The sequence below is a fragment of the Mus caroli genome, chromosome 7 (assembly GCF_900094665.2).
Source record: "Mus caroli chromosome 7, CAROLI_EIJ_v1.1, whole genome shotgun sequence".
NCBI lineage: Eukaryota > Metazoa > Chordata > Mammalia > Rodentia > Muridae > Mus > Mus caroli.
In genome coordinates, this window is record NC_034576.1 from 102,116,585 (window position 1) to 102,139,139 (window position 22,555).

A 22,555-nucleotide genomic window follows, 5' to 3' on the forward strand; every position below is an offset into this window, starting at 1 on the left:
CCCACCCCTGAGCCTGCAGTGGACCAGGCTACCCCACCCCTGAGCCTGCAGTGGACCAGGCTATCCCACCCCTGAACCTGCAGTGGACCAGACTTTTAAGAACTGTCACCGTCACATCCTTGTTTACAGGCAGAGCGGGGTTAGGCCAAGCAGCCTGGCTCTGCATATGACTGTGAGTGGTGGCAACTGCTCACTCAAACATGGGTCACCAACATGAGTGACTCACCCTGGCAGGAGGGTGTCAGTGTGCACCGAGCCATGGTTTTTCTGGGTTGAGAATCTCTTCTGCATGGTGGCAAGGGGCCATTCATTTCACCCCTGTGCTGTGAATGCTGTTATTGCATGTCATTCACACACACACAGAGAAAGCACAGAGGTTAAGTCAACTGTCCAGAGATGTACAGCCTGTCAGTGGTAGGTGGGGATTTGAGATTCCCATGCAGTCTGGCTCCAAACACATTTAGTTCCTGATATGGGGTGAAATGATTCTGTGAAGCTAGGGCATGTTTTTCTCCCCTGACACCGTCTTTCCGAGTCATCAGTACTAACAGACCCCACACCATCTAGGGGCACAGAGTAGATTTAGAAAAGACAAGCATTGGTGCTCAGGAGTACAGTAGGCTGAGGGAGTGGAACTTCATCCAGGAAGGCTTTCAGAGTGGGTGGTATGTGACCCAACTCCATAGGAAATCAGAACCCTTCCTAGCTGAAGAGATGAAGCTGGGGTCAGGGGTCACACACAGAAGGAGGGTCTGAGCATCGAGGAACCCGGGAAGAGGTGAACTGGAATTCTTTATCCTTTTGCCAGGCTGGCCACCCTGGGTTCAGGGACCCTGGGCTGACTAATTTGCATCCTGTCTTCTCATTTGCGGATCATCTCTGTTGACCTCAGCAGCTTCTCGCAGGGCATAGCAAGATGATCTGCCCCAGTTTGTGCTGCTGAGATCAACAGAGAGATGGAAGCTGGGGGTGGGGAGGGGGCACCTGGGGCTTGGCCAGAGAATGCACTTGCAGGCTTCTGAGCTCAGGCTCCCAGAAGATGCATGGCCAGGTCTGTGTTCACCTGCTTCAGCCAGTGGGAGTCACAAAAGTGTGATCCTCCACAGCTCGGCCCCAGCCCCAGCACCATAGGGAGAAGGCAGTGGCTACACCTCTTCCAGTCAGGGAGCTCACTGGTCCTAACCTACTAACTAGCTATGTGGCCCTGGCAGACTGGCTGCTCTTATGGACGTCAGTGTTTCTGTCAGTAGCATGGGGTAGAAGTGGTAAGCTGTGCCTGCTGTGGGCCTATGAGGATGGAGGGCAGGAGAGGAAAGGGGTGGGGTGGGGCGGGGAGTGTGTGTGTTCCTCTCTTGATCGTGCTTGCCTAGTATGCACAGAGCCCTGAGTTCAATACTCAGCATTGCCTCAAAGGCTACTTGGCTGGCAGGAGAGTTGGCTAAGTGGTAAAGAGCACACATTGCTCTTGCAGAGGACCTGAGTTTGGTTGCCAGGGTCCACGTTGGGCATCTCACAGATTCCTATAACTCCAGCTCCAGAAGAATCCAATGTCTATGGCTTTCACAGCCACACACACACACACACTCACACACATACACTCACACACATACACACACACACACATATACACGCATACACATACACACATGTGCACACACATACACACAAGCACATGCACACATACATTCACACACATAAACATGCACACATACAAGCACACACACTCACACACATACACATGCACACACACTCACACACATACACATGCACACTCACACACATACACATGCACACACAGTCACATACATACACATGCACACACAGTCACACACATACACATGCACACACAGTCACATACATACACACATATACACGCACACACATGCGCACACACACACATACATGCACACACTCATACACACACATACATGCACCCACTCTCACACATACATACATGCACATACTCTCACATACATACACACACACAAATATACACACGCACACAGAGTCATAAAATAAACCTTAAAACAACCAGGCCTAGGGGTACATGCCTATAATCCGAGCACATAGAAAGTAGAGGTCAAAGGGACCAGAATTCGAGGCCATTTTCCACTACACCAGGAGTTCAAGGCTGGCCTGGGCTATAGGTGACTCTGTGAGAGGACTTTAGGGAGCAGCCCCAGACAAGGGGCTAAGACACAGTGGGCAGGCCTCCAGATGCGGCAGAAAGACCTTAGGCTGCAGCTTGTGGACCCCTAGCCCTGCTCCTGGCTGTCCACTCTCTTGTAACCTGGCTCTGTGGCACTGGACAGGTTTGGTCCTCTTTGAGCCTCAGCTCCTGGCAGTTGAGGCTTCAGGAAAGGAGGGCAGGAAAGTCCCCTGCCCTGGGATGTGACTCCACCCTCTACTCTGCTCTTGCAGTGGGAGCGCCTGTGGTTCCTGCTCCTGGTCTGCACCTTCAGCCTCACACTCACCTGGCTCTACTTTTGGTGGGGTGTCCACAATGACTACGATGAGTTCAACTGGTGAGTGGAGGGGACCCCCGACCCGGGGCTCAGAATGGAGCCTCCTACGCAGCTTGCAGTTCGTCCCTGAGAGCTCTACCCCATGGCCTTGAGTAAGGCCCATACTGGGAGGCCTGCTCTTGCCCATCTGCAGGTCCTGTCACAGTCTGGTAAAACAGGAAGAGCTCTGTGCCCCTGGGATTTTAGGAAGGTTTTCTGGAGGAGGAGACATGGGAGCTAGCCTGAGCTGGCTCTCGGATCCCTGTAGGTCCAGGCTGTGAGGAGTAGGAGCAGAAGGCAGGGCAGCATCAGCCTGAGGAGGAAGGCCATGAGCCCTTTGTAGACAAGAGCTCCAAGGCCCAGAAAGACCAAGGCCTGGGCAGAAGAGGTGGTCCCTAGCCTAGGCTCCCTGGCTCATTGTGGTGGGACTGTCACAGTAAGCAGTGTCACTGTCTAATTCAGCTGTGCCCCCTTTAGGGGCATTGCAGATCCAATGGCAGGGCCCTTCCTCATGTCCTCTGTTGTCAGCTTTTGCTGACCAGTGGAAGGCCTGGCCAGGGAGGGAGACCCCGTGTGTCCTCCGCTGACTTCTCCAGATTTTGGAGACTATCCAGTGTGGGTAGTCAGGGCTAGGGATTGAGCCTCTGGTGTGCTTTGGATTTCTTTCTCCCTCTGTGAAGTAGGATAACTCCCGCCTCATCAGGTCCTTAGCGGGACAAGAGAGGGGGCTCGGTGGGGGCGGGTCACAGAGCTGCTTCCTGGGAGGCTAAGTCTCCAGCAGAGGGAGCCTCTGAGTCACAGCTTCTGGTGGACTGGGTGCATTCAAGGATTCTGCTAGGATCCCGGGACTCTATTAAGGGGACATGAAGTCTGCTGTGACCTACCTGCATGTTATGTACTTTCTCATTGCTGTGAAAAAATACTTGATGCGAGCAACTTCTGAAAAGAAGGGCTTATTTCAACTCCCGTTCCAGAGTACAACCTGTCACCGTCATGGAGACAGGAGCTTGAGGCAGCTGCTTATGGTGTGTCATGGAGATTATGTCCTGTGCGACACACACACACACACACACACACACACACACACACACACACAGAGAGAGAGAGAGAGGGGGGGGGTAATCAAGATCTAGGAGTTGGCACTGAATGGGGATAGACATAGAGCCTGGAGCGTCCAGCCATTTGCCATGGAGACAACAACATGAGCATCTGCAGAGTTCACACTGGAGAATACACTGGGGTTGCAAACAAAATCATAAAAACACCCAAGCAAACCTTAGACGATGCTTTACAAAAGTTCATGGATGCGGCCCACGGGTTGCAAGTTGGTCACACCTAGTAGGCTACTCTGTGTTTGTCCTGGAGGTGTCCCTGCCCAATGTGGCCAGTAGGACCAGAAGATCTTTTCACAGTAGCTCCAGGGCCAATCCCCTGCCTTCCTTGGGCTTCAGTTTCCTAAGCTGTACAGTGGTTGAGCCTTCTCTGTGACCTTCTGAATAGCAGGCTCCCCACAGACTCAGAGCAAGGCCCTGGGAAGGGATAGGGGAGGCAGATGCCCCGTGGAGTGGAGTCTTCCCGATGTCACCTCCCAGCTCCAAGCAGGGTCCTGGCAGTGGCTCAGACTCTGCAATACACCAAGTGAGTGCATTCGCCTCCGAGCTTCTCTCTCCTCACTAACACACGGAGGTTGAGTGAGAGTGAGCCGTCTTTCTGTAGCTAAGCTGCAGCCTCCAGGACCGGGGAGAAATTTGTTCCCTCTGCCCTGTCATTCTGTTTATAGCAACACAACCAAGGAAATAGAAATTCAAAGAGATGTGGCCATTTTCTCATCTCTGTGTTAGCTTATACAGCGAATCATTGCAAGCTAGGAAGTTTCATTAATGGGAAGCTGCCTATATTCAGCCCATGAGTGCAAGAAGGCCACGTGCTGGGTTTTTTGTTTTTTGTTTTAATCACATTTTCTCAGCACTTTTTCTGGTTTCAGTGAATGCTGTGTTAGGAAGAGTTTGTTATGTCCTTGTCACAAGCCTCCCTCCCTTCACTCCCTGAAGCCCTGTGAAGGGCGTTCCACCATCTCCATCCTCCAGGTGAGCAAACTGGAGTGGTATAGATCTTCACCCCTAAGGCTCCACATTTTCACGTTTTGCCATTGAACTTGAGGTGAATGGCACAGTCAAGGGCATCTTGGGCTCTGTAACACCTGTCATTGCCACAAGGTCCTAAGAGCCAGCAAGAGGCAGTGTGGGGATTAGATCTCAGAGTGTGTTCATCGCTCAGGGTTGTGCTAGCCATGCTTCTGAGGGTGGTGAGCGCAGGCGTGTGGAACAGCCCTGGGGTGGTTATCCCAGATCCGCTGCTCACGCGCGTATAAAGGTGCAGTGCAGGGGCCCATGGGAAGGACGTGTAATGGCCTTCAGAATGGTGACTCTGGCCGATTCTGCTTCTTGCTTTCTGAGTGCCCACCAGAAGTAGGCATGACTGTCAATAAAGGAAACACTGATTGCCGATAGAGGGCGGGAAGGGCCCGTTTGTGGTTCCCGACTGCAGCTTCCTGAGAGCTGAGACTGTCCTAGATCCTTGGCTGGGCCATGGCTCAGTGGAGGTCTGACTTCTGCCCTTCTCTCACCAGGTACCTCTACAACCGCATGGGCTACTGGAGCGACTGGTCCGTGCCCATCCTGGTGACCTCGGCTGCTGCTTTCACATACATCGCAGGCCTCCTGGTATGGAGGGGCTGGGGAGGGGGTCCCTTGGTGGCTCTGCTCCCAGGAGGGGCAGGCTTGGCCTCTGCTGGTCTACAGGGGTATAGGGCTATTATCCACCCAGACTCCTTCAGCGTTGCTTGGCAGGAGGAGGTCTCACTTTCCTTCCTCTGCCCTTCTGGAAGCCACTCCCTGCCACCCAGGCAGAGGAGCCATTCTGGCTTTCAGCATCTACTATAGACATCTTCCAGAAACTGCTTGGGCTGCCTACCCACAGTGCAGTCTCCACACTGAGAGACTCGGGTTGAGCGCACTCAGCACTGGCAGCTCCTTGGGGGCAGGGCTCAGATCTGCCTCTGAATCTCCCAACAAGCTGAAGTGTTATGCAGGGCAGTTTTCCTGCAGCCGAACCCAGGGACCTTTTCACAGGGGAATTCCCAGAGGAGGAGGCTTGAGGCCTGGAGTAATCTGGAAGGAAGCCAGGCCTGGACAGGGCTGGCCCTGGGCATTCCTGGTGCCTGTGGGGAGGGTGTGTTGCCTGCCTAGGGTCACACCAAGGGCAGGAGTGTGGGGCAGGGTGTTTGGAGAGCTGGCAAGCTTTCTAGGCACACGTGGTGGCTTGACTGGCCCCCTGGGCCTCTCTTCAGGTCCTGGCACTATGTCACATCGCTGTGGGGCAGCAGTTGAACCTGCACTGGATACACAAGGTAATGGAAGGCTGCTCTAAGGGGGAGGGGAACAGAGGCCTGGAAGCACAGGGTAGCCTGGGTGGTCCCTCCCCCTGGCTCGCCTCTGTATCTGCTCTGCTATTCCACTGAACTCTTACTGGGCCAGGCACAGCCTGCCCTGTTTGCACCACTCCCTTAACCCTTACAGCCCTGCAGAGTACGCACAGCCACCATCCTGCGCTGCAGAGGCAAAACCCAGAAAGGTTAGACAACATGTGTAAGGTCTCACAGGGTGAGTGGGAGGCCTAGTGTTCTGCCCTGCGGCCAGGCACTCCACTGCACCCGCTCTGCTTTCGCTCCGCCTTCTCTACTGTACTCCTGAGTTCTGGTGATGGTGTCTGGGATGGCCCAGACTGTCCCGGTCTGGTCCTGATGACTCTCTGCTACCACCATGGGACAGTCACCTCAGCTTCTGCTGTGGGAGACATCATTCCTACCCTTGGCATGCCCACCCTTCCTTGGCTTTTACCCCCTTGGTGGCCTTCATTTGCTCTCTCTCTTTGAGCCCTTTTCTGTATTTGAACCCTCTCTTTGCAGCCTGTATACCAAGGCAGGGGTTTCTCCTCAGCCCCGGCAGCCTCCCCTCCCACATACATTTTACAACATTTGTGTTATCAATTCCATCAGGTGCCTGATCCCAACCCACTCTAATTTGGTGACCCTTGAAGACTAAACTGGCACTGATGGCTTCTTCTGCTGTCCCCAGTGTTCATTCCAGACTAACTGGTCCAAACCTTCTCTCTCAATCTCTCTCTTTCCCTCTCCCTCTTCCTCTCCCTCCCCCTCTGTCTCTCTCTGTCTCTCTCTGTCCCTCTCTGTCTCTGACACACACACATACACACACACACACCTATGCTGAGTATAGGTTGTTGATACCTGCTATGCTTGATCAGGGTCATAGGCCTGGGCTAGTCCTGGCCAAAATAGAGCCATCCCCTATGAGGAGCTCTGAGGGGTGGAGATGGGAAGGTTGGGGCTCCAGGGGCTGTGGTGGTGGAGTGGGGAGGAGTCATTTCTTTCCCCACAGCATGGCTAGAAGTAGGCACACATTCTAAGAAGAGACAGAAATGTCTGGAAACAAACAGGACCTAGGAGACTTCCCCAGCTAGCAGGGAGACAGAAGGAAGGAGAGGGGGCACAGGTAAACTTGAGTTAGGTGTGTGGAGCGGGAGGGGGGCACCTTGGGAGCCAGGCCTGGGTGACTGAAGTCTTGCTGGGATGAAGAGAGCAGTCCCTGCTGACGACTCCATACTGAGGACTGCTTTGGGACTTCCTCGGCCCCCTCCGGGAGGTGCTTTCTTCTCTCAGCTGCATGGCTAACACTTGAAAGAGGATATCTATCAGCTGGCATCTGGGGACCGGGCACACATGCTGTGGTGACCTCCCGGGGCTGTGCCTGGCTCTCAGCAGGTCAGGCCACGCATGCTTGATCCTAAGGGAGAAGCCTGCAGTTCTACAGAGCCAGCCAGATCAGAAAGGTCCCCGTGGGGTCCCTCAGGTGCCCTGTGTCCTGCTCCAGGCCCTTTCCCTTCCTTCCACACCATCCTGCGGGATCTCAGAGGCAGCAGGGCCTGCCAGGCAGAGATGATCCAAGCTGGAGCTGTTTTCAGGCTGGCCTGGCTGGCTTGGCTGCCCAGGCTCTGGGTATTAGTACAGGGCCGGGAAATTCTACAGAAGTATTTAAGGAATCCTGGTCCTTTCTGCCTGCTCGCTTTCTCTTCATCCATTTTTTACGTGACCAAAAATCCAGACATGAGAAATCATACTCTGTGAGGTTTTTCCTGCATACACTCCCTTTTTATTTTAATTACGTGTGTGTGTGTGTGTGTGTGTGTGTGTGTGTGTGTGTCTGCGCATGCGTGCATGAGCACACACCACAGCACATATATGGAGGTCGAAACATACCTTTTGGGAGTCAGTTCCTTTTCTCCCACGGTGTGAGTCCTGGGGATCAAACTCAGATCATCAGGCTTGGCGACAAGCACTTTTACCTGCTAAGCCACCTCATTGCTCTCCCCTTTCCTTTAAATTTATTTTACAAGCACAGGTGTTTTGCCTGCGTTTATTTAAACATAACACATGTATGCAATGCCTCTAGCAGCCAGAAGAGGGCGTAATGTTCTCTGGAACTGGAATTGCAGTTGTGAGGTCCCCTGCAAGGGCAGTGGTGCTCATAACTGCTGAGGGATGCCTCCTGCCCTCTCCCTTTCTTTGTCCACACAGTTCTCTCACCTGTGCCCTCCTTTTAAAAAAGTGCCAGGAGTGCCTTCTTGGACACAGTAAGGCCATGGCCATCGATGCTTGGCGCTTGCTCTGGTTGCCCCCTCATTCCCGAGTCATCTGCCCAGCCCATTAGCATGTGCTGGTTTTTAGTCCTTTGCTGGGGCAGCATAGCTGTGATCCAGGAGAAAAGAACACTGTGTATCTTCCTTGTTCTCTTCGTTCAGTGTTTTTTGAGGCAGGGTCTCACTACGTAGCCTCTTAGAACTCACTCTACAGAACAGGCTGGCCTTGAACTCACAGAGATCCATCTGCCTCTGCCTCCTGAATCCTGGGATCAAAGGTGTACATCACTACTCTCAGCTTTTTCTAAGCTCATAATCCTCCTGCCTCAGACCTGTGCCACCATGTCCAATGAGAAGGTATGCACTTTCACAGTCTTGATCTTGACAAATGCCCTTTGGCACACAGCGCCAACCCATGCTCCCTAGGCAGTGTGTGGTTGTGCCAGTGGGATCCCCTTGCCCTCGGGTGGGAGCTGATCCCTTGGGAAAGGCCTGCCTGAGAGGTCAGAGGTTCCCCTGAGAACTCCCGGCTGCATGTCCCCTCTGCTCAGTTTTCAGTCACCGGAGGATTGTCTTTGTGTCTTCGGTCCTTTTGCTGTGGGAGCTGCTTATTAATTTGCAGGCGCCCTTTGTAAATTTGGGAGGTTGGCCCTTTGGCTGATGAACGGCGGATACTTCTGCCCAGTCTGTCCTTCATCTTTTGACTTTGTTTATTGCATTTGTGCCACAGGGTTTTTTTTTTTTTTTTTAATTCAAAAAGACAAAACTTAAGTCTGGCTGGGTATAGATAGTTATATATACACTCCTTTAACGTCAGCACTCAGGAGGCAGAGGCAGGTGGATCGCTATGCATTTGAGATCAGCCTGGTCTACAAAATGAGTTTCAGGATAGCCAAGGATACATAGAGAAATCCTGTCTTGGGGGGTGGGGGGGGAGACATAAACAGCCCTTGAATCTATCATCTCTTCTTGTGGCCCTTCTTGGGATTAGACTTAGAAGGGTCCTCCCCACTCCAAGATGATATGGAGATGTTTTAGGATATCATTTGGTAGTTGTATAACAATAAAGTGTTCCTTAATCTCTTGGAAGTTATCTTGGGGCCTGGTACAATCTTCCCAGGCTTGCTGAAGATGCTTCCCGTTGTCCCCAGCTGTCCTCCCTCCACATCAGAGATGCCTTTATACCTTCGATGCTTCGATCTCTTTCTGAACATGGCTTTCATTTATCCCTTTGGCCTTGTGCCAGGGTCATATTGCTTTGAAGATGTCAGTTTTATGGGACATTTTAATCCTGGTCTGTGTTTAGAGTCCCTGGTTCCCCTGAGTCCCAAACAGGGGAGGGCTGAAAGGCTTGGGAATGGACAGGGAGGGCAGCACTGTGACCCAGGGCTCTGGCCTGCGAGGGGCCTGGGAGGGGCCAAGGCACTTCAGGGACCTGCTTTGTGACAAACAGAAGGCCCAGCCCCCACCAGAGCCATCTCAAAGGCCTCTTCGGAGGGATGCTGTGCTCTGGGCACTCCCTCTGCCCCTGCACTGTGCCCCTAACTCCCCTACCCTAGGAGGCAGCATCTGGGCTTCAAGGCTTGTACCCAGGAGGGCTGAAGCCGAGAGAGAAGCCAGACTCTGCCTGACCACAGGAGGTGCTGCTGAGCTGGCCTGCGGCCTGCTGGGCCCCATGGACACTTCAGCAGCACTGACTGTGAGTTCAGCCTGTTCTCAGGCTGCTGGTGTGCATGACAGTTCTTTCTGGTGCTAGCTTCTGTCTTTCCACCTGGCACGTTTACTTCCAGCACTCAAAAGGAAAGGGCAGGTGGACGGCCAGGGCTACACAGAGAAGTCCGGGGTGGGGGTGGGGGCGGAGAGAGAGAGAGCGAGCACATTTGAGAACTTCCAGTATGCCGGACGCCATGTTTGTCATAACAGCATTAGGCAGCATTTATTGAGTACTTGCTGTATGCGACACGTCCTTTTCTCTCTGTTATCCCTTTCAGTTATAATTGTTCAAAATGGCAGCACGGACATCTAATATTCTTTTCCTTTTGGTGGCAGCTTCTGTGCAGAGCCACCTTGCATGCATGTCCTTATTTATGTGTCAAACTCCTCCCTGGAAGGCATTCATCATCATCCCTCTATCCCTGCTAGAGCTGTTCCCTGAAGGAAGGTGCTATCCTCCTATGGTGCAACAGGGGTTGACCCAGGTGTAGAGACCCCAGGCATCTGCCAAGAAGCTAACCAGTCTACAAGCCTGGATTCCAACTCTCCTTGGGTCTCAGCACACAGGCAAAAATGAATGAATGAATGAGCAAATGAATGAATGAGTGGATTCCTCCCGTGCCATCATGAGTCATAGCCCAGAAGGACAGAAGTGCCAAGGCAGGTCTACCCCAGGCCTCCGGGTGGATCCTGGGAGCCACAAGGATGCAAGCCTGTGCTATTCCTGTGTCTGAATGACACCACGGGGAAGAACCCCTTCCCGAACATTTCGATAGTGCTACCAGGCATGATGGGTACCACTGCAGCGACTGTAAAACTGTGATGAAATTTTAATTGTATTAGGATTATGGGGAATCAGTTTTATTGCAAGGACTTCCGCGGTTGGCCTCCTATTGTAATAAGATGTCTTCAGAAAGAGCTCCTCAGAGTCCCTCCTCCACCCACCCACCGCTGTCTCATTCCACCACAGACAGGAGCTTTTATGAATGAGGGAGGAGCCCAGATCAGGAAGGATTCTAGGGCTCCAGAGAAGACTGAAGCAGGGAACCCCAGCTTAGTCTTACTTAGTTTGGGGTTTCTGGTGCCACTGCATCTCTGATGTCAAGAGAAAAGCAGCCAAATGTAGGAGACCTAGGCTGCCAGTCCGACAGACAACACTGTGAGCCAAGTACCCCCTAGTATGAGCCCAGCCCCCTCCCACTGCACAGTTCACAGGCTACTGCCCTGGTAGAGGCCTGATGCCAGAGAGGCCCTTGTTTTCCACTTTGTCCTCATCTTGTCTTCATCTTCCCTTTTCTTTCTCCATGTCTCTTTCCCTGGGATCTGCCTGCCTTTCCTGCCTCTGCCTCTGGTTGGCCTCTCACTGTCCACGCTGCCTTCAGCTCATCCCTGGCTGTCTCCTTCCCTCCTCTTCTTGCTCTGTGTTCCTCCTCCTTCTCTTCCTCCTCCTCTTCCTTCTCCTCCTCCTCATCTTTTGTTTTTGTTTTTGCTTTTGTTTTGTTTTATTTTGAGACAGGATTTCTCTATATAACCCTGGCTGTCCTGGAACTCACTCTATAGACCAGGCCGGCCTTGAACTCACTGAGATCCACCAGCCTCTGCCTCCCAAGTGCTAGGATTAAAGGCACTGCACTGCACTGCCCCTGCCCAGCCTGTGTGCACGTCTGCTTTCTTTCTCCTCCTCCTTTCCCAGACAGAGGTCCCCCATTCTTGCCCTGACCCTCTGGTACTTTTCTCTCCAGATGGGGCTGGTGGTCATCCTGGCCTCCACGGTGGTGGCCATGTCTGCAGTGGCCCAGCTCTGGGAGGATGAGTGGGAGGTGCTGCTGATTTCCCTGCAGGTGAGTGAGGCGGGCTAGGGACAGGGACACTGCCATCCCAGGACCCTTGCAACAGGCAGAGCCTTTAACACTCCTGTTTCTCCAAGGCGCAGAGAGGAACAGGGAGGGGTCTGCACAGCAGGCTTCCCAGCATCCTCAGCGGGCAGATGGAGACAGGATTGCCTGTCTTGTAGGTAGAGACGGTCAGCAGCATGCTGATGACCTGAGGGTCTGGACCTGCCTTTGAGTCCCTGGTCCCTCCTGCCTCTCTTCACACCCAGGGCTCGGCACCATTCCTGCATATAGGGGCCCTGGTGGCCATCACTGCACTCTCCTGGATCGTCGCTGGACAGTTCGCCCGTGCAGAGCGGTCCTGTGAGTACCCTTAGAGAGGGCCCACCCATCCTGACCTCCATGAATACCAACGCCAGCTTAGACTGTCCCCACTGTCCAGGGACTACCTGGGAGGTCTGGGAATGAGGTGGGGCCCTTGTGCTCAGCATCACGGCTGGCTCCAGGCCAGTCATAGATGCTACCAAAGAATGCTCTGGGTGTCCATGTCTTCCTGTAAATGTGTGCCTAAGTGTGGGGTTCACTTCCTGTCAGAGCAAAGGCCACTCCACAGAACACCACGTTCTGACTCCAGTCTGGCTGGCTAGGCATGGTTGGGCCTGGTGAGAGATGCGCAGTGGCTCATGGGACGTTCCTACTGCCCGTGTCTGCAGCCTCTCAGCTCACCATTCTTTGTACCTTCTTCGCTGTGGTCTTCACCTTCTACCTGATCCCTCTCACCATCTCCTCTCCCTGCATCATGGAGAAAAAAGACCTGGGCCCCAAACCTGCCCTCATCGGCCACCGAGGGGCTCCCATGGTAAGCACCCCCAGAGGGTGGAACGGGGCAACAGCCGTTGCAGGAGAGGAGCGTGCGGGAAATAAATGTCATGTCTGTGGTAGCAGATGTAGCGCCAGCATAGAAGGACTTCCTGGTTTGGGTTTGATCTGCTTGAGACAAGCTGGGGTTTAAACTACCGCCAGCCTTCCTGCCTCTGCCTCCTGAGTGCTGGGGTTACAGGCATATGCCAGCACGCCCAAAACATAAGGACTTAAAAGCAAACAACAGGCTGGGGAGATGGCTCTGCAGGGGAAAGCACTTGCTGTAAAAGCCTGGCACACTGAGTTTAATCCCTGCCACCCACATAAAGATAAAGGAGAGGATGTTCTGTGTGTGCACTGAAGCATGTGTGCACATGCTCACACACACACACACACACACACACACACACACACACACACACACGTACACACACGTACATACATACATAATGATAATGACTATAACACCACACTGACAATGTTTAAAAGTATTTATTTTCACTTTTATGTGTATGGTTGCTTTGCCTGACACCGTGGAAGCCAGAAAGGGGCGTTGGATCCCCTGGGACTGGATAGAATTACAGACAGTTGTGAGCTGCCATGTGGGCACTGGGAATCAAACCCAGGTCTTCTGAAAGAGCAGCCAGAACCATCTTTCCAGCCCCCAAATTAACAATTATTTAACATGACCTAATATCATAGTTATTTTTCCTTTGTCTCCAAATATATCTTTCTGTAGTGCAGACTTTTAAAATCATGATCCAAATGACATCATGCAGCCCATCTGCTTGACACATGTCCCCCGAGTGTCTTTTCATCTGTGACAGCCCCTCCCCCCAGTCTCCTTTGTGCTATTTATCTGTTGATGAAGCTGTCTCTAGACAGCCTCCCAAGCTGTGCATTTGGCTGCTCCATCCTGCAGTGGTGACTTGCTCATTATATCTGTTGTCCCGTTTCTGAGATAGGGTCTCGGTGCGCAGCCCAGAATAGCCTGGAACTCACAAACCGCCTGAATCCCCGTCCTGAGTGTTAGGGTTACAGGTGTGTGCCCCATGCCTGGGTGTGGCGTTCGTTTTATGCTTGTTTGGTTTTTACCCTGACACAGGATAATTAGTGATGCATATTTGCAGGTCACGGTGTGGTTCTCAATTGTACAATGCATTATCCTCACACTGCAGTGATCCACCTGTCACATCGCACCCTGTTTCATTGTGTTAGGAGCGTCCAGAATCCTCTCCTTTGCCTGTTTGAAAAGACACAGGGAGTTAGCATTTACCACAGCCATCCTATTGCAGTAGAATGCTAGAACCCATTCACATGGCCCATCATTTCCACCTGGTGACTGGCATCCCCTCCCCCTCCTACCTTCTATTGATCACTATTCTGCTCTTTACTTCTGTAAGGTCAACTTTAAAACAACAAACAAACAAACAAACACCCCAAAACATGTTGTTTTTTTTTTTAATGTGGCATTGTGATGCCTCAGGACACGTGTAGAGATTCAGCCAACAATTTGCAGGTGACGGTTCCCTCCTACCAAGCAGTCCTGAGAATTAAACTCAGGTTGTCGGGTTTAGCAACAAGAATCTATACCTACTAAGCCATCTTGCAGACACTTTAGCGCTGTTTTTTTTTGGGGGGGAGGGGGGAGTGGAGGGGCGGACAGCCAGTGCTCTCTCCATGTCACTGTGAATGACTGTGTCCAGCCAAGGTCACCAAGTGTGTGTTCCTGTGAAGGCTTCTCAAATGATAGCCAGCCTTTTGAGTGGCCAGGTCTAAATCCAATCTCTGGTTTGGTGCTGACCTCTAGTGGTAGGAAGAGGTATGGCAATTTACTCTGCACAGGACCAAAGGAGACTCACTGCCCAGCTAGATACCCCCAGAGAACAGTGATCCCATATCCCCAAAGGTCTGAAGAGGGGGTGGGTCCTTAGGAGGGAGGATTCACCCAGGGTTGCAAGGCAGGGTCACGCCGCTCACTGGCTGGAGTCAACCTTCTGGGTGATGATCCTCCCTAGGGTTGCAAACTTACTAAGTTAGGTGTCAAGCATGAATTTGAGTCCATCCAGTGTAGCGATGGAAAGATTACTATTATTGCTGTATAGATGAAGAAACTCATCACACCACAGCAACCCCATCCTCTCTCCTTCCCCCTCCAGAATCTCCCCTCCGACTGGGCTCTGAGATTAAGCCAGAAGGGACCAAGCATTCAGTCTCTGCCCAAGGCTACTGTAGGCCCACAGGCCTGTGGGGAAGGCCATTTGCTTCTAGAGTCTTGTTCAGTGCCTGTAATACAGCAAGGACAATGTGATCAGAGTGATTATTTGCTAACTCTGTCATTATGGCTGTGTCAGGCATTCATATTCATACGAGTCCATACCCAGCACACTGCCTGTCCTTTCCCCCCCAAACCTCCATGAGGTATACATATCATAACAAATGAAAACATGGAACCTTGAAGCAGCTGTGTGGGTGCCTAGGTTCCCATAGCAACTCCACAAAGGAGCCAGAATGAGAGGCAGACCTAGCAGGGGGCACCTCCCACTGGCTGGGGAAGGGTCACCAACTGGACCCTAGCTCTGCCATCACCAGTCCTTCCTCTCCAGCTGGCTCCAGAACACACAGTGATGTCCTTCCGGAAGGCGCTGGAGCAGAGGCTATATGGGCTGCAAGCTGACATCACCATCAGGTTAGCATGGCGGAGAAGGGTGGTGGCCATTATCCACCCCACCCCCACCTCTGCATCTGGGTCTCCTCATAAAAACCTCCTGCCCCTGGTGATAGGAGGGGGGATGAAGACTTGGATGATCCACAACAGGCCAGGCATCCTTTTAGAGGTTTGTGCTAGACTCCAGAATAGAAAGAACAGACTCTTGTCCGGGCAGGGTTTAGGTGTGGGGACTTAGAGCCCTGACACAGACCTGTTGGGAAAAAAAATGACACCTGTGAGTCTCACGCCTTTAATCCCAGCACTCTAGAGACAGAGGCAGGCAGATCTCTGTGAGTTTGAGGTCAGCCTTGTCTACAAACCGAGTTCCAGGACAGCCAAGGCTACACAGAGAAACCCTGTCTCGAAACAAATAAACAAACAAACAAACAAACAAATCATATGGAAGTGATGTGAACATTTCCATCTCTAGATGCAGTGTTTGTGCTAGCACGAATGTCAAACCAACGGGGAAACGCATCCCAACCTCAGGGGTAACTCAGAGGTTACCCCTGAGGCGGAGAGAAGGCAGGGCCACCAAATACTGCTCCACAGGGTGTACAATATACAGCTACACCACGTATGTGAGGTTACCACTCCTGGTGTAGACCACATAGATTATACGCCCCACACCTCTCCATAGGAGTGGATATAATTTCTTGAGGAACAGGGAGCAAAGGGGCCCTTTATTATTATTCTACACTAAGGAACTCTGTGAGTTGTAGCCAGCCCTGGTGGGTTGATAAGGATGCAGGAAGTATGTGGACGTTGTCTAAGGGACCTGTGCTGGCACTGCTATCAATATGACATTTCAAGGACTTGGTTTGAGGCCAGGTTCCACCATTTAGTAGCCATGGACCTTGAACTAAACGCTTCCTGCTTAGCTTCCGTTTTTCCCATTATCAAGCGAGGCAGTACTTACCCTCTATCATTGCTAAGTGCACAGGTCCACTTTCCCCAGCCCTCCCCTCCCCAGCTGTCTTCTCCACTTGACCTCTGTAGAGAGCCAAGGACTTGTCCCTTGAACCCTTTGAGGTCCCCACTGGCCCAGGGGGGAATCTGCAGCTGAGATGGACACAGAACAGCTATGTCCTTTGCGGGTGGGGAGTAGGGAGGGCGGTGATGGGAACAGATGATATCTCTGAGTGGGCGGTGACAGTGATCCTCTCCTGCAGCCTGGATGGTGTTCCCTTTCTCATGCATGACACTACCCTGAGGCGGACCACCAATGTGGAGCAGCTGTTCCCGGAGCTTGCCCGCAGGCCTGCTGCCATGCTCAACTGGACTGTCCTGCAGAGGCTCAATGCCGGCCAGTGGTTCCTCAAGGTTTGCCTGTACCTGGGCCTGCCTTAGGCATGGGAGACATGGAAGGCTCCTAAAGAAGGAGGCAGGTGGCCTTCAGCTCAGATGATCCTGACCAGGCTAGCTAGTGACCCCCCTCTGGTCCCTTGCATCTGGACCCCATAGCTGTCACTGCTTGTGTGGGGTTTCTGTTGATTGGCTTTCCCTCTCATGGATGCTGATCTTTAGTAGACTTGTTGAAGCTGCAGATACAGGGCTGGGGATGTAGCTCCATTGGCAGAGTGCTCACCTAGCGTGTACCAAGCCCTGGATCCTTCCCTAGCACCACAGAAACCTGATGGGGTAGGGTAATCCCAGCAATAGAGATGAGGGTAAAGACGAACAGGAGCTCAAGGTCATCTTTGATTACAGAGTGGACTCAAAGTCACGCTGGACAGGCTCTAAGCAAAGGATTCATTTGGAAAGCGAGGGTGGGGGAGATGGGGGGGGGAACATAGAGGCAAATGTCAGGCACTCCTAAGTCCCCTACTGGGCCACAGTGATCAATTGCTCAACACATCCACAGTCACTGGCAGCCCCGGGTCTCCATGCCCCATGGCCAGGAAGGCGTTTGAAAGCTCCGAAGACCTAATGATAGCATGCATGTCCCTGTTTCTACCAGACCGACCCCTTCTGGACGGCCAGCTCCCTGTCGCCCTCCGACCACAGGGAGGTTCAGAACCAGTCCATCTGCAGCCTGGCAGAGCTGCTGGAGCTAGCCAAGGGCAATGCCTCGCTGCTGCTCAACCTTCGGGACCCGCCCCGTGATCACCCCTACCGTGGCAGCTTCCTCAACGTCACACTGGAGGCCGTGCTGCGTTCAGGCTTCCCTCAGCACCAGGTGGAGCCCAGTGGGTGGCCCCCGCTTAGCCCCCTGCATCAAGACCTGTTCCCTTCTCCAGACTTCAGTTTCCCTGTTGGCGAAGCAGGGCTGTGTGCACCTTATTTTCCTGACTGGCCCATTGTGGGGACAACAGATCCTTTGAATCTCTCAGAGGAGGGTGGTGGCCCACATTCTCTGGTTACTTGAGTGGAACCTGGCCCAAATCACTGTGGTGTGACCATTTGGGAACCTGATACCACTCTGACAACACAGTTTCTCTAGATGCTATTGACTGTGGTCAGAGGAGGGGAGGGTGGGCTTGTCCATCTTGTCTTGACCAGGCAAGCTGCCCAAATTGTTCACTGTGGGCTCTACTGCTTCGGACAGGCCCCACTTTGACCCTTGAAGGGTCTAGGAAGTCTCAGACCCTCTCCCCGAATCTGGAGGTGAGAGGTCTGACCAGCCTGACCACCCTGTCTCCTGCCGGCAGGTCATGTGGCTATTTAACAGGCAGAGGCCTTTGGTACGAAAGATGGCTCCTGGCTTCCAGCAAACATCTGGGTCCAAAGAAGCCATCGCTAACTTACGGAAAGGTCACATCCAGAAGTTGAACCTCCGCTACACTCAGGTGTCCCACCAGGAGCTCAGGTGCCTGCCCTGTGCCACCCAAGGTGGCCCTGGAGGAGTGAGGGACTGTGTATCCCCCCCAGTTCAACTCTCCACTTAGCACATGTGGGTACAGGCCAGAATACACAGGGAGCCTGGGCACACAGGGTTTGGGAGTGAGATGGGAACCACTGAGCAGTGCTGGTGCCCCTGGACACAAGCACACTTTCCTCCTGGGGTGGCTGAGAAAGTGTCTGGCTATCAGAGGGATGTTCCTCCAGCTCCCCACAGCAAAGCACCTAAAGTCCTCTGTGCCCTGCCCAGGGACTATGCATCGTGGAACCTGAGTGTGAACCTGTACACTGTCAATGCACCGTGGCTCTTCTCCCTGCTGTGGTGTGCTGGGGTCCCCTCTGTCACTTCCGACAACTCCCATACCCTTTCTCGGGTGCCTTCTCCACTCTGGATCATGGTGAGTTGGAGACTATGAGGCCTGAGGACATCCATCAGTTACCTGTAAGGGCTCTCCCTGGAGGGGATGCAGGGCATCCAGGGATGGTGGCATCCATGGTGTATGGGGTTGGGGGTGGGAGGTATGTGTAGGCTTAGACAGAATGGAATTGTCATAGCTTCTGGGTCTGCATTGAAATTCTGGGGACCCTGGGCCTGACCCATATGAAAGATCACATGGCTTAGTGATAACTCAAGAAGCTAACACTTTCCTGGGTCATGGGCTACTCCTTAGATTTAGTTTTAAAGGAAAAGTTGTTCCAGAACGAGGCTGGAGGGCAGGGCAGGTCTACACAGAGGACTGTGAGGAGCAGGTGGGGATCAGTCTTGGAGCACCTGAGACCTGCTGAGCCCCTGTTCCTGCCCCTGAGATAACCCTGGGGATGAGGCAGGGGCCCCTTGCCGTGTCCCTGAGGCCACAAAGATAGGAGAAGGCTCTGCAGCTAAGGGCGGCAGAGGTGGCAAGTCAGAGCTAAGTTACCGATGGTTTCATGGGAGAAAGGTGTGGGCAAGGCCAGAGGAGGGCCTCAGTCATGGAGAGGGGGCTATGGAGGCCTGGGTCATTAGCTTTAGACTCATACAACTTATCATGATCCCTGCCAGTCCTGAAAGACCCTGCTTTTCAGCTTCCATCTGCCTACGGTCCTTAAACACCTCCTCTAAGGTGACATGAAATAAGTACTAGGCAGGCAGCAGAAGCGTGCATATTGTAGAGTTCAGGCCTGGGAGTTGATGGACAGAAAAGTGCCCCCCCATTAGTCAAGGGTACTGAGGCCACATCTATGGGGCTTGTGATCAATGTCCTACTGTCTGACATGGGTGCCCCATACCTATTTGTAGGGTCATATGTCTGTCTGCTTGGCCCATGGTATCTCACATGCATCATCATTTGTCACTTGCCTGGAGCTCCTGTAACTTATATACACTTGAATTTCAACATACTATCTCTACCTTGATTTGTTGTTGTTGTTTTGTTTTGTTTTTTGTTTTTTCGAGACAGGGTTTCTCTGTGTAGCCCTGGCTGTCCTGGAACTCACTTTGTAGACCAGGCTGGCCTCGAACTCAGAAATCTGCCTGCCTCTGCCTCCCAAGTGCTGGGATTAAAGGCGTGCGCCACCACGCCTGGTGCCATACACTCATGCATGCATACATGTTTGCATACACACACACACACACACACACACACATGCGCAGCCCCCCACGCCCCGAGTTCACTCCTGCAACATAAAACAGTGAGAAGCCTCAAGTTCCTTCCCTGCCCATCCTTGTAAGAGGTCCCCCAGTCTGTGGCCCCTCGTTATAGATGAGCTGTACATACACTCATAAGCTAATCTTGGGTCATCTCTCCACAGCCCCCAGACGAGTACTGCCTCATGTGGGTCACCGCTGACCTGATCTCCTTCAGCCTCATCATCGGCATCTTCGTGCTCCAGAAGTGAGTAGACCCTAACCCCTCCATAGCCTGCCTACCCCAGCAGGCCCAGCTCCGCCCTCAGCAGAAGCCAGATGCTCTTTAGAATGGGCTCCCAGTTCAGGACTCAGAGCCAAACCTTGCTCTGATCTGCTGTGTGGTATCTGGTGGCTGTTGCCCGCTCTGTGGCCATTCTGCCCACTGTGAGCCAGTGCACGGGTTCACTCCTAGTAGGACCGAGTGCTACTCTGCCAGCTGAAGCCCCTCGCACCCCTTAAGACAGCTGGCATGAGGCTGCCATGGTGGACTGGGTGGTCTGGGGAGGGGAAGATGCTGGGCCAGCCTGGGGCCTTAGGCAACCAGGAATCTAGGGGCTGGGGTTGGCTCTTGACTGACGTTCTCTCTCTGTCCCATCCTGCTCTGATGGCGCACGTCCCTCCTTTCTCCCCTCCCCCTCTCTGCTGCACTCTGGCATCTCACAGCTATCACTTGATCAGGTAATTCTGATGTGCTCCCCTCCTGCTCCTCTCTCCCCTTCTGGCCACTCCCTTTCCAGGTCTGTCTGAAAGGCCGCAGTGCACCAAGCCCTGAGCCTGGGTCACCTTTGCCCGTCTCTGCCTGAAGCACGGGCCCTTCTCTGCCTTCCCATCCCCCTCCACCTTCCTTTCTGCTTTCTTTTTCTTTCCTTTTTTTTTTTTTTCCTTTGAGACAAAGTCTCACTGTGTAGCCCAGGCTGTCCTCCAACCTTTGATCCTCCTGCCTCAGCCTCCTGAGTGCTGGGATGTCTTCTTCCTGTCTGGCTGCACTTTCTGGTCCCTACTGCAGTGTCTGCAGGTATAGACCAGTGTTTTCTTGGTAGGTGTTGACCCAGTTTCCCTCCACCAGACTGTCTCCCCTGGAGAGAGGGTTCTCACCTCCCCAAGTCCAGCACTCAGGGGGCCCTTTGCCACCTGCCCAGTGCAAAGCCCAAATTTCTGTTTCTCTCCTGCTCCAATGGCTTTTGACTCTTGGGACTTCCTTTCCAGTGGTTCATGCTGTTTCTCTGTATCTCTCCCACAACCTTTTTTGCTATCTGTGATCCACACCCTCATTCCTTTCTCCTTTCCCCCGGGGAGACCGATTCCACCCCTCAACCCCTGGTGGCTTTCCTGACCCGGATGTGCCTACCTGTAGAGACCCTAGCCTGATACTCTCCCCCCCCCCCCGTGGGTTCTAACACTAATTTCTAAGATGAGACCTTAGTATTAGGGGTGGTCAGGGACCTTAAGACTTGCTGGGTCAGGCTGCTTTGTTGACCAGCTTCTAGGTCTGAGGCTAAGAGAACCTCGACCCTGGCTATGGGGCTCAGCCCTTGACAGGAAGTCTAGCGCGCGCATTCTCATTCCACGTGTAGAGTCTGCAGGCGCTGCCTGTGTGGTACTGAGCCCAGCAGACAGGCACAGCCCCAGCAGGGTCATTGTCTCCTGAGGGTCAGGAATAGCCAGAGAGAGGACAGGGAGCCATAGGAGATGAATCTGGAGAGAGATACTTCCTGTGGGCCTCACCCTTTCATTCATTGATTCAACAAACACTTGCCTAGCCTCACAGCGTGCCTGGCATTGAGGCTGTCACTGGGGGCCAGCCAAGGAGCCAGAGGAACAAGCACTGGCCCACCGAGGCACAGTGCCTTCCCCTCCAGCCTCCTGCTTCCCCTCTGTCTGCCTGTCCTACTACCCTGTCTGTCCATTTCTGCTGTGTCGGCCCCATCTATAACCCCACAGTGAGTTTTATATGGAGTCTTAGCTGCCTCCAACCACCCAGCAGGGGTCCATCTCCTGGGGAGTCAGGGGTTTTTATTTCTAAGCAGATAACTCCAGACCATGTTCCTCTAATATCTTTGTCCGGGGACCTGTGAGGGCTAGTCCTAAGCCAAACCTCACTGTCACTGTCCTCTCTGGCCTCTTCTGGTTTTGCTCAGCCTGTTTTGTTAGTTGGTTTATAGGAGGTCATCAGTGTTCTATCTGCTAGGCTCCTTCCTCCCAAGACTGTCCCATCCAAAGAGAGCCAAGATATATAAAACTGCCTTTCCGGGCCAGGGGGGCTGATAAAGGAGGTGGGAGAGAGGCAGGAGGGCCCTGGCTGGAAATCAGTACACTACCCGTCTCTGGGCCTCAGCTTCCCCATTTGGATCATGGGTCTCTCAGGCCACATGAGGAGAGGCTCTGGAAATGGGCAGGGTCTCTGCTCCTGGGAGGCTGGGGGAGGACCTGATGCCCACCGGGCCGTCTCTGCAGGTGGCGCCTGGGTGGTATACGGAGTTACAACCCAGAGCAGATCATGCTGAGCGCCGCCGTACGCCGGACCAGCCGGGACGTCAGCATCATGAAAGAAAAACTCATCTTCTCAGGTGACAGCCTGTGCGGGCCCTGGATTAGGTGGCACACATGTAATACACCAGGACAGGTGGACGGCATATCCCTCTCTCCAGGTCCACACCCACGCACGTACCAAAGGACAGAAACACATGTGTGTCCACATCACACAACCCCAGAT

At 53.2% G+C, this 22,555-nt stretch overlaps 1 protein-coding gene across 2 annotated transcripts in view; it reads left to right on the forward strand.

The window, feature by feature from the left end:
- Gdpd5 (glycerophosphodiester phosphodiesterase domain containing 5) overlaps positions 1-22,555 on the forward strand; it is a 79,308-nt gene that overhangs the window by 53,920 nt on the left and 2,833 nt on the right. Inside the window, exons 5-18 of one of the 2 annotated variants that reach the window (XM_029480154.1) lie at positions 2,422-2,525; positions 5,134-5,227; positions 5,854-5,913; positions 11,675-11,773; positions 12,034-12,127; positions 12,478-12,623; positions 15,232-15,314; positions 16,508-16,658; positions 17,296-17,514; positions 17,987-18,144; positions 18,427-18,574; positions 19,965-20,047; positions 20,506-20,520; positions 22,297-22,409. In XM_029480154.1, the coding sequence (XP_029336014.1) occupies positions 2,422-2,525; positions 5,134-5,227; positions 5,854-5,913; positions 11,675-11,773; positions 12,034-12,127; positions 12,478-12,623; positions 15,232-15,314; positions 16,508-16,658; positions 17,296-17,514; positions 17,987-18,144; positions 18,427-18,574; positions 19,965-20,047; positions 20,506-20,520; positions 22,297-22,409 (1,567 nt within the window). The remainder of the gene's footprint in view (positions 1-2,421; positions 2,526-5,133; positions 5,228-5,853; positions 5,914-11,674; positions 11,774-12,033; positions 12,128-12,477; positions 12,624-15,231; positions 15,315-16,507; positions 16,659-17,295; positions 17,515-17,986; positions 18,145-18,426; positions 18,575-19,964; positions 20,048-20,505; positions 20,521-22,296; positions 22,410-22,555) is intronic. The other variant, XM_021167108.2, reaches the window with a different exon arrangement.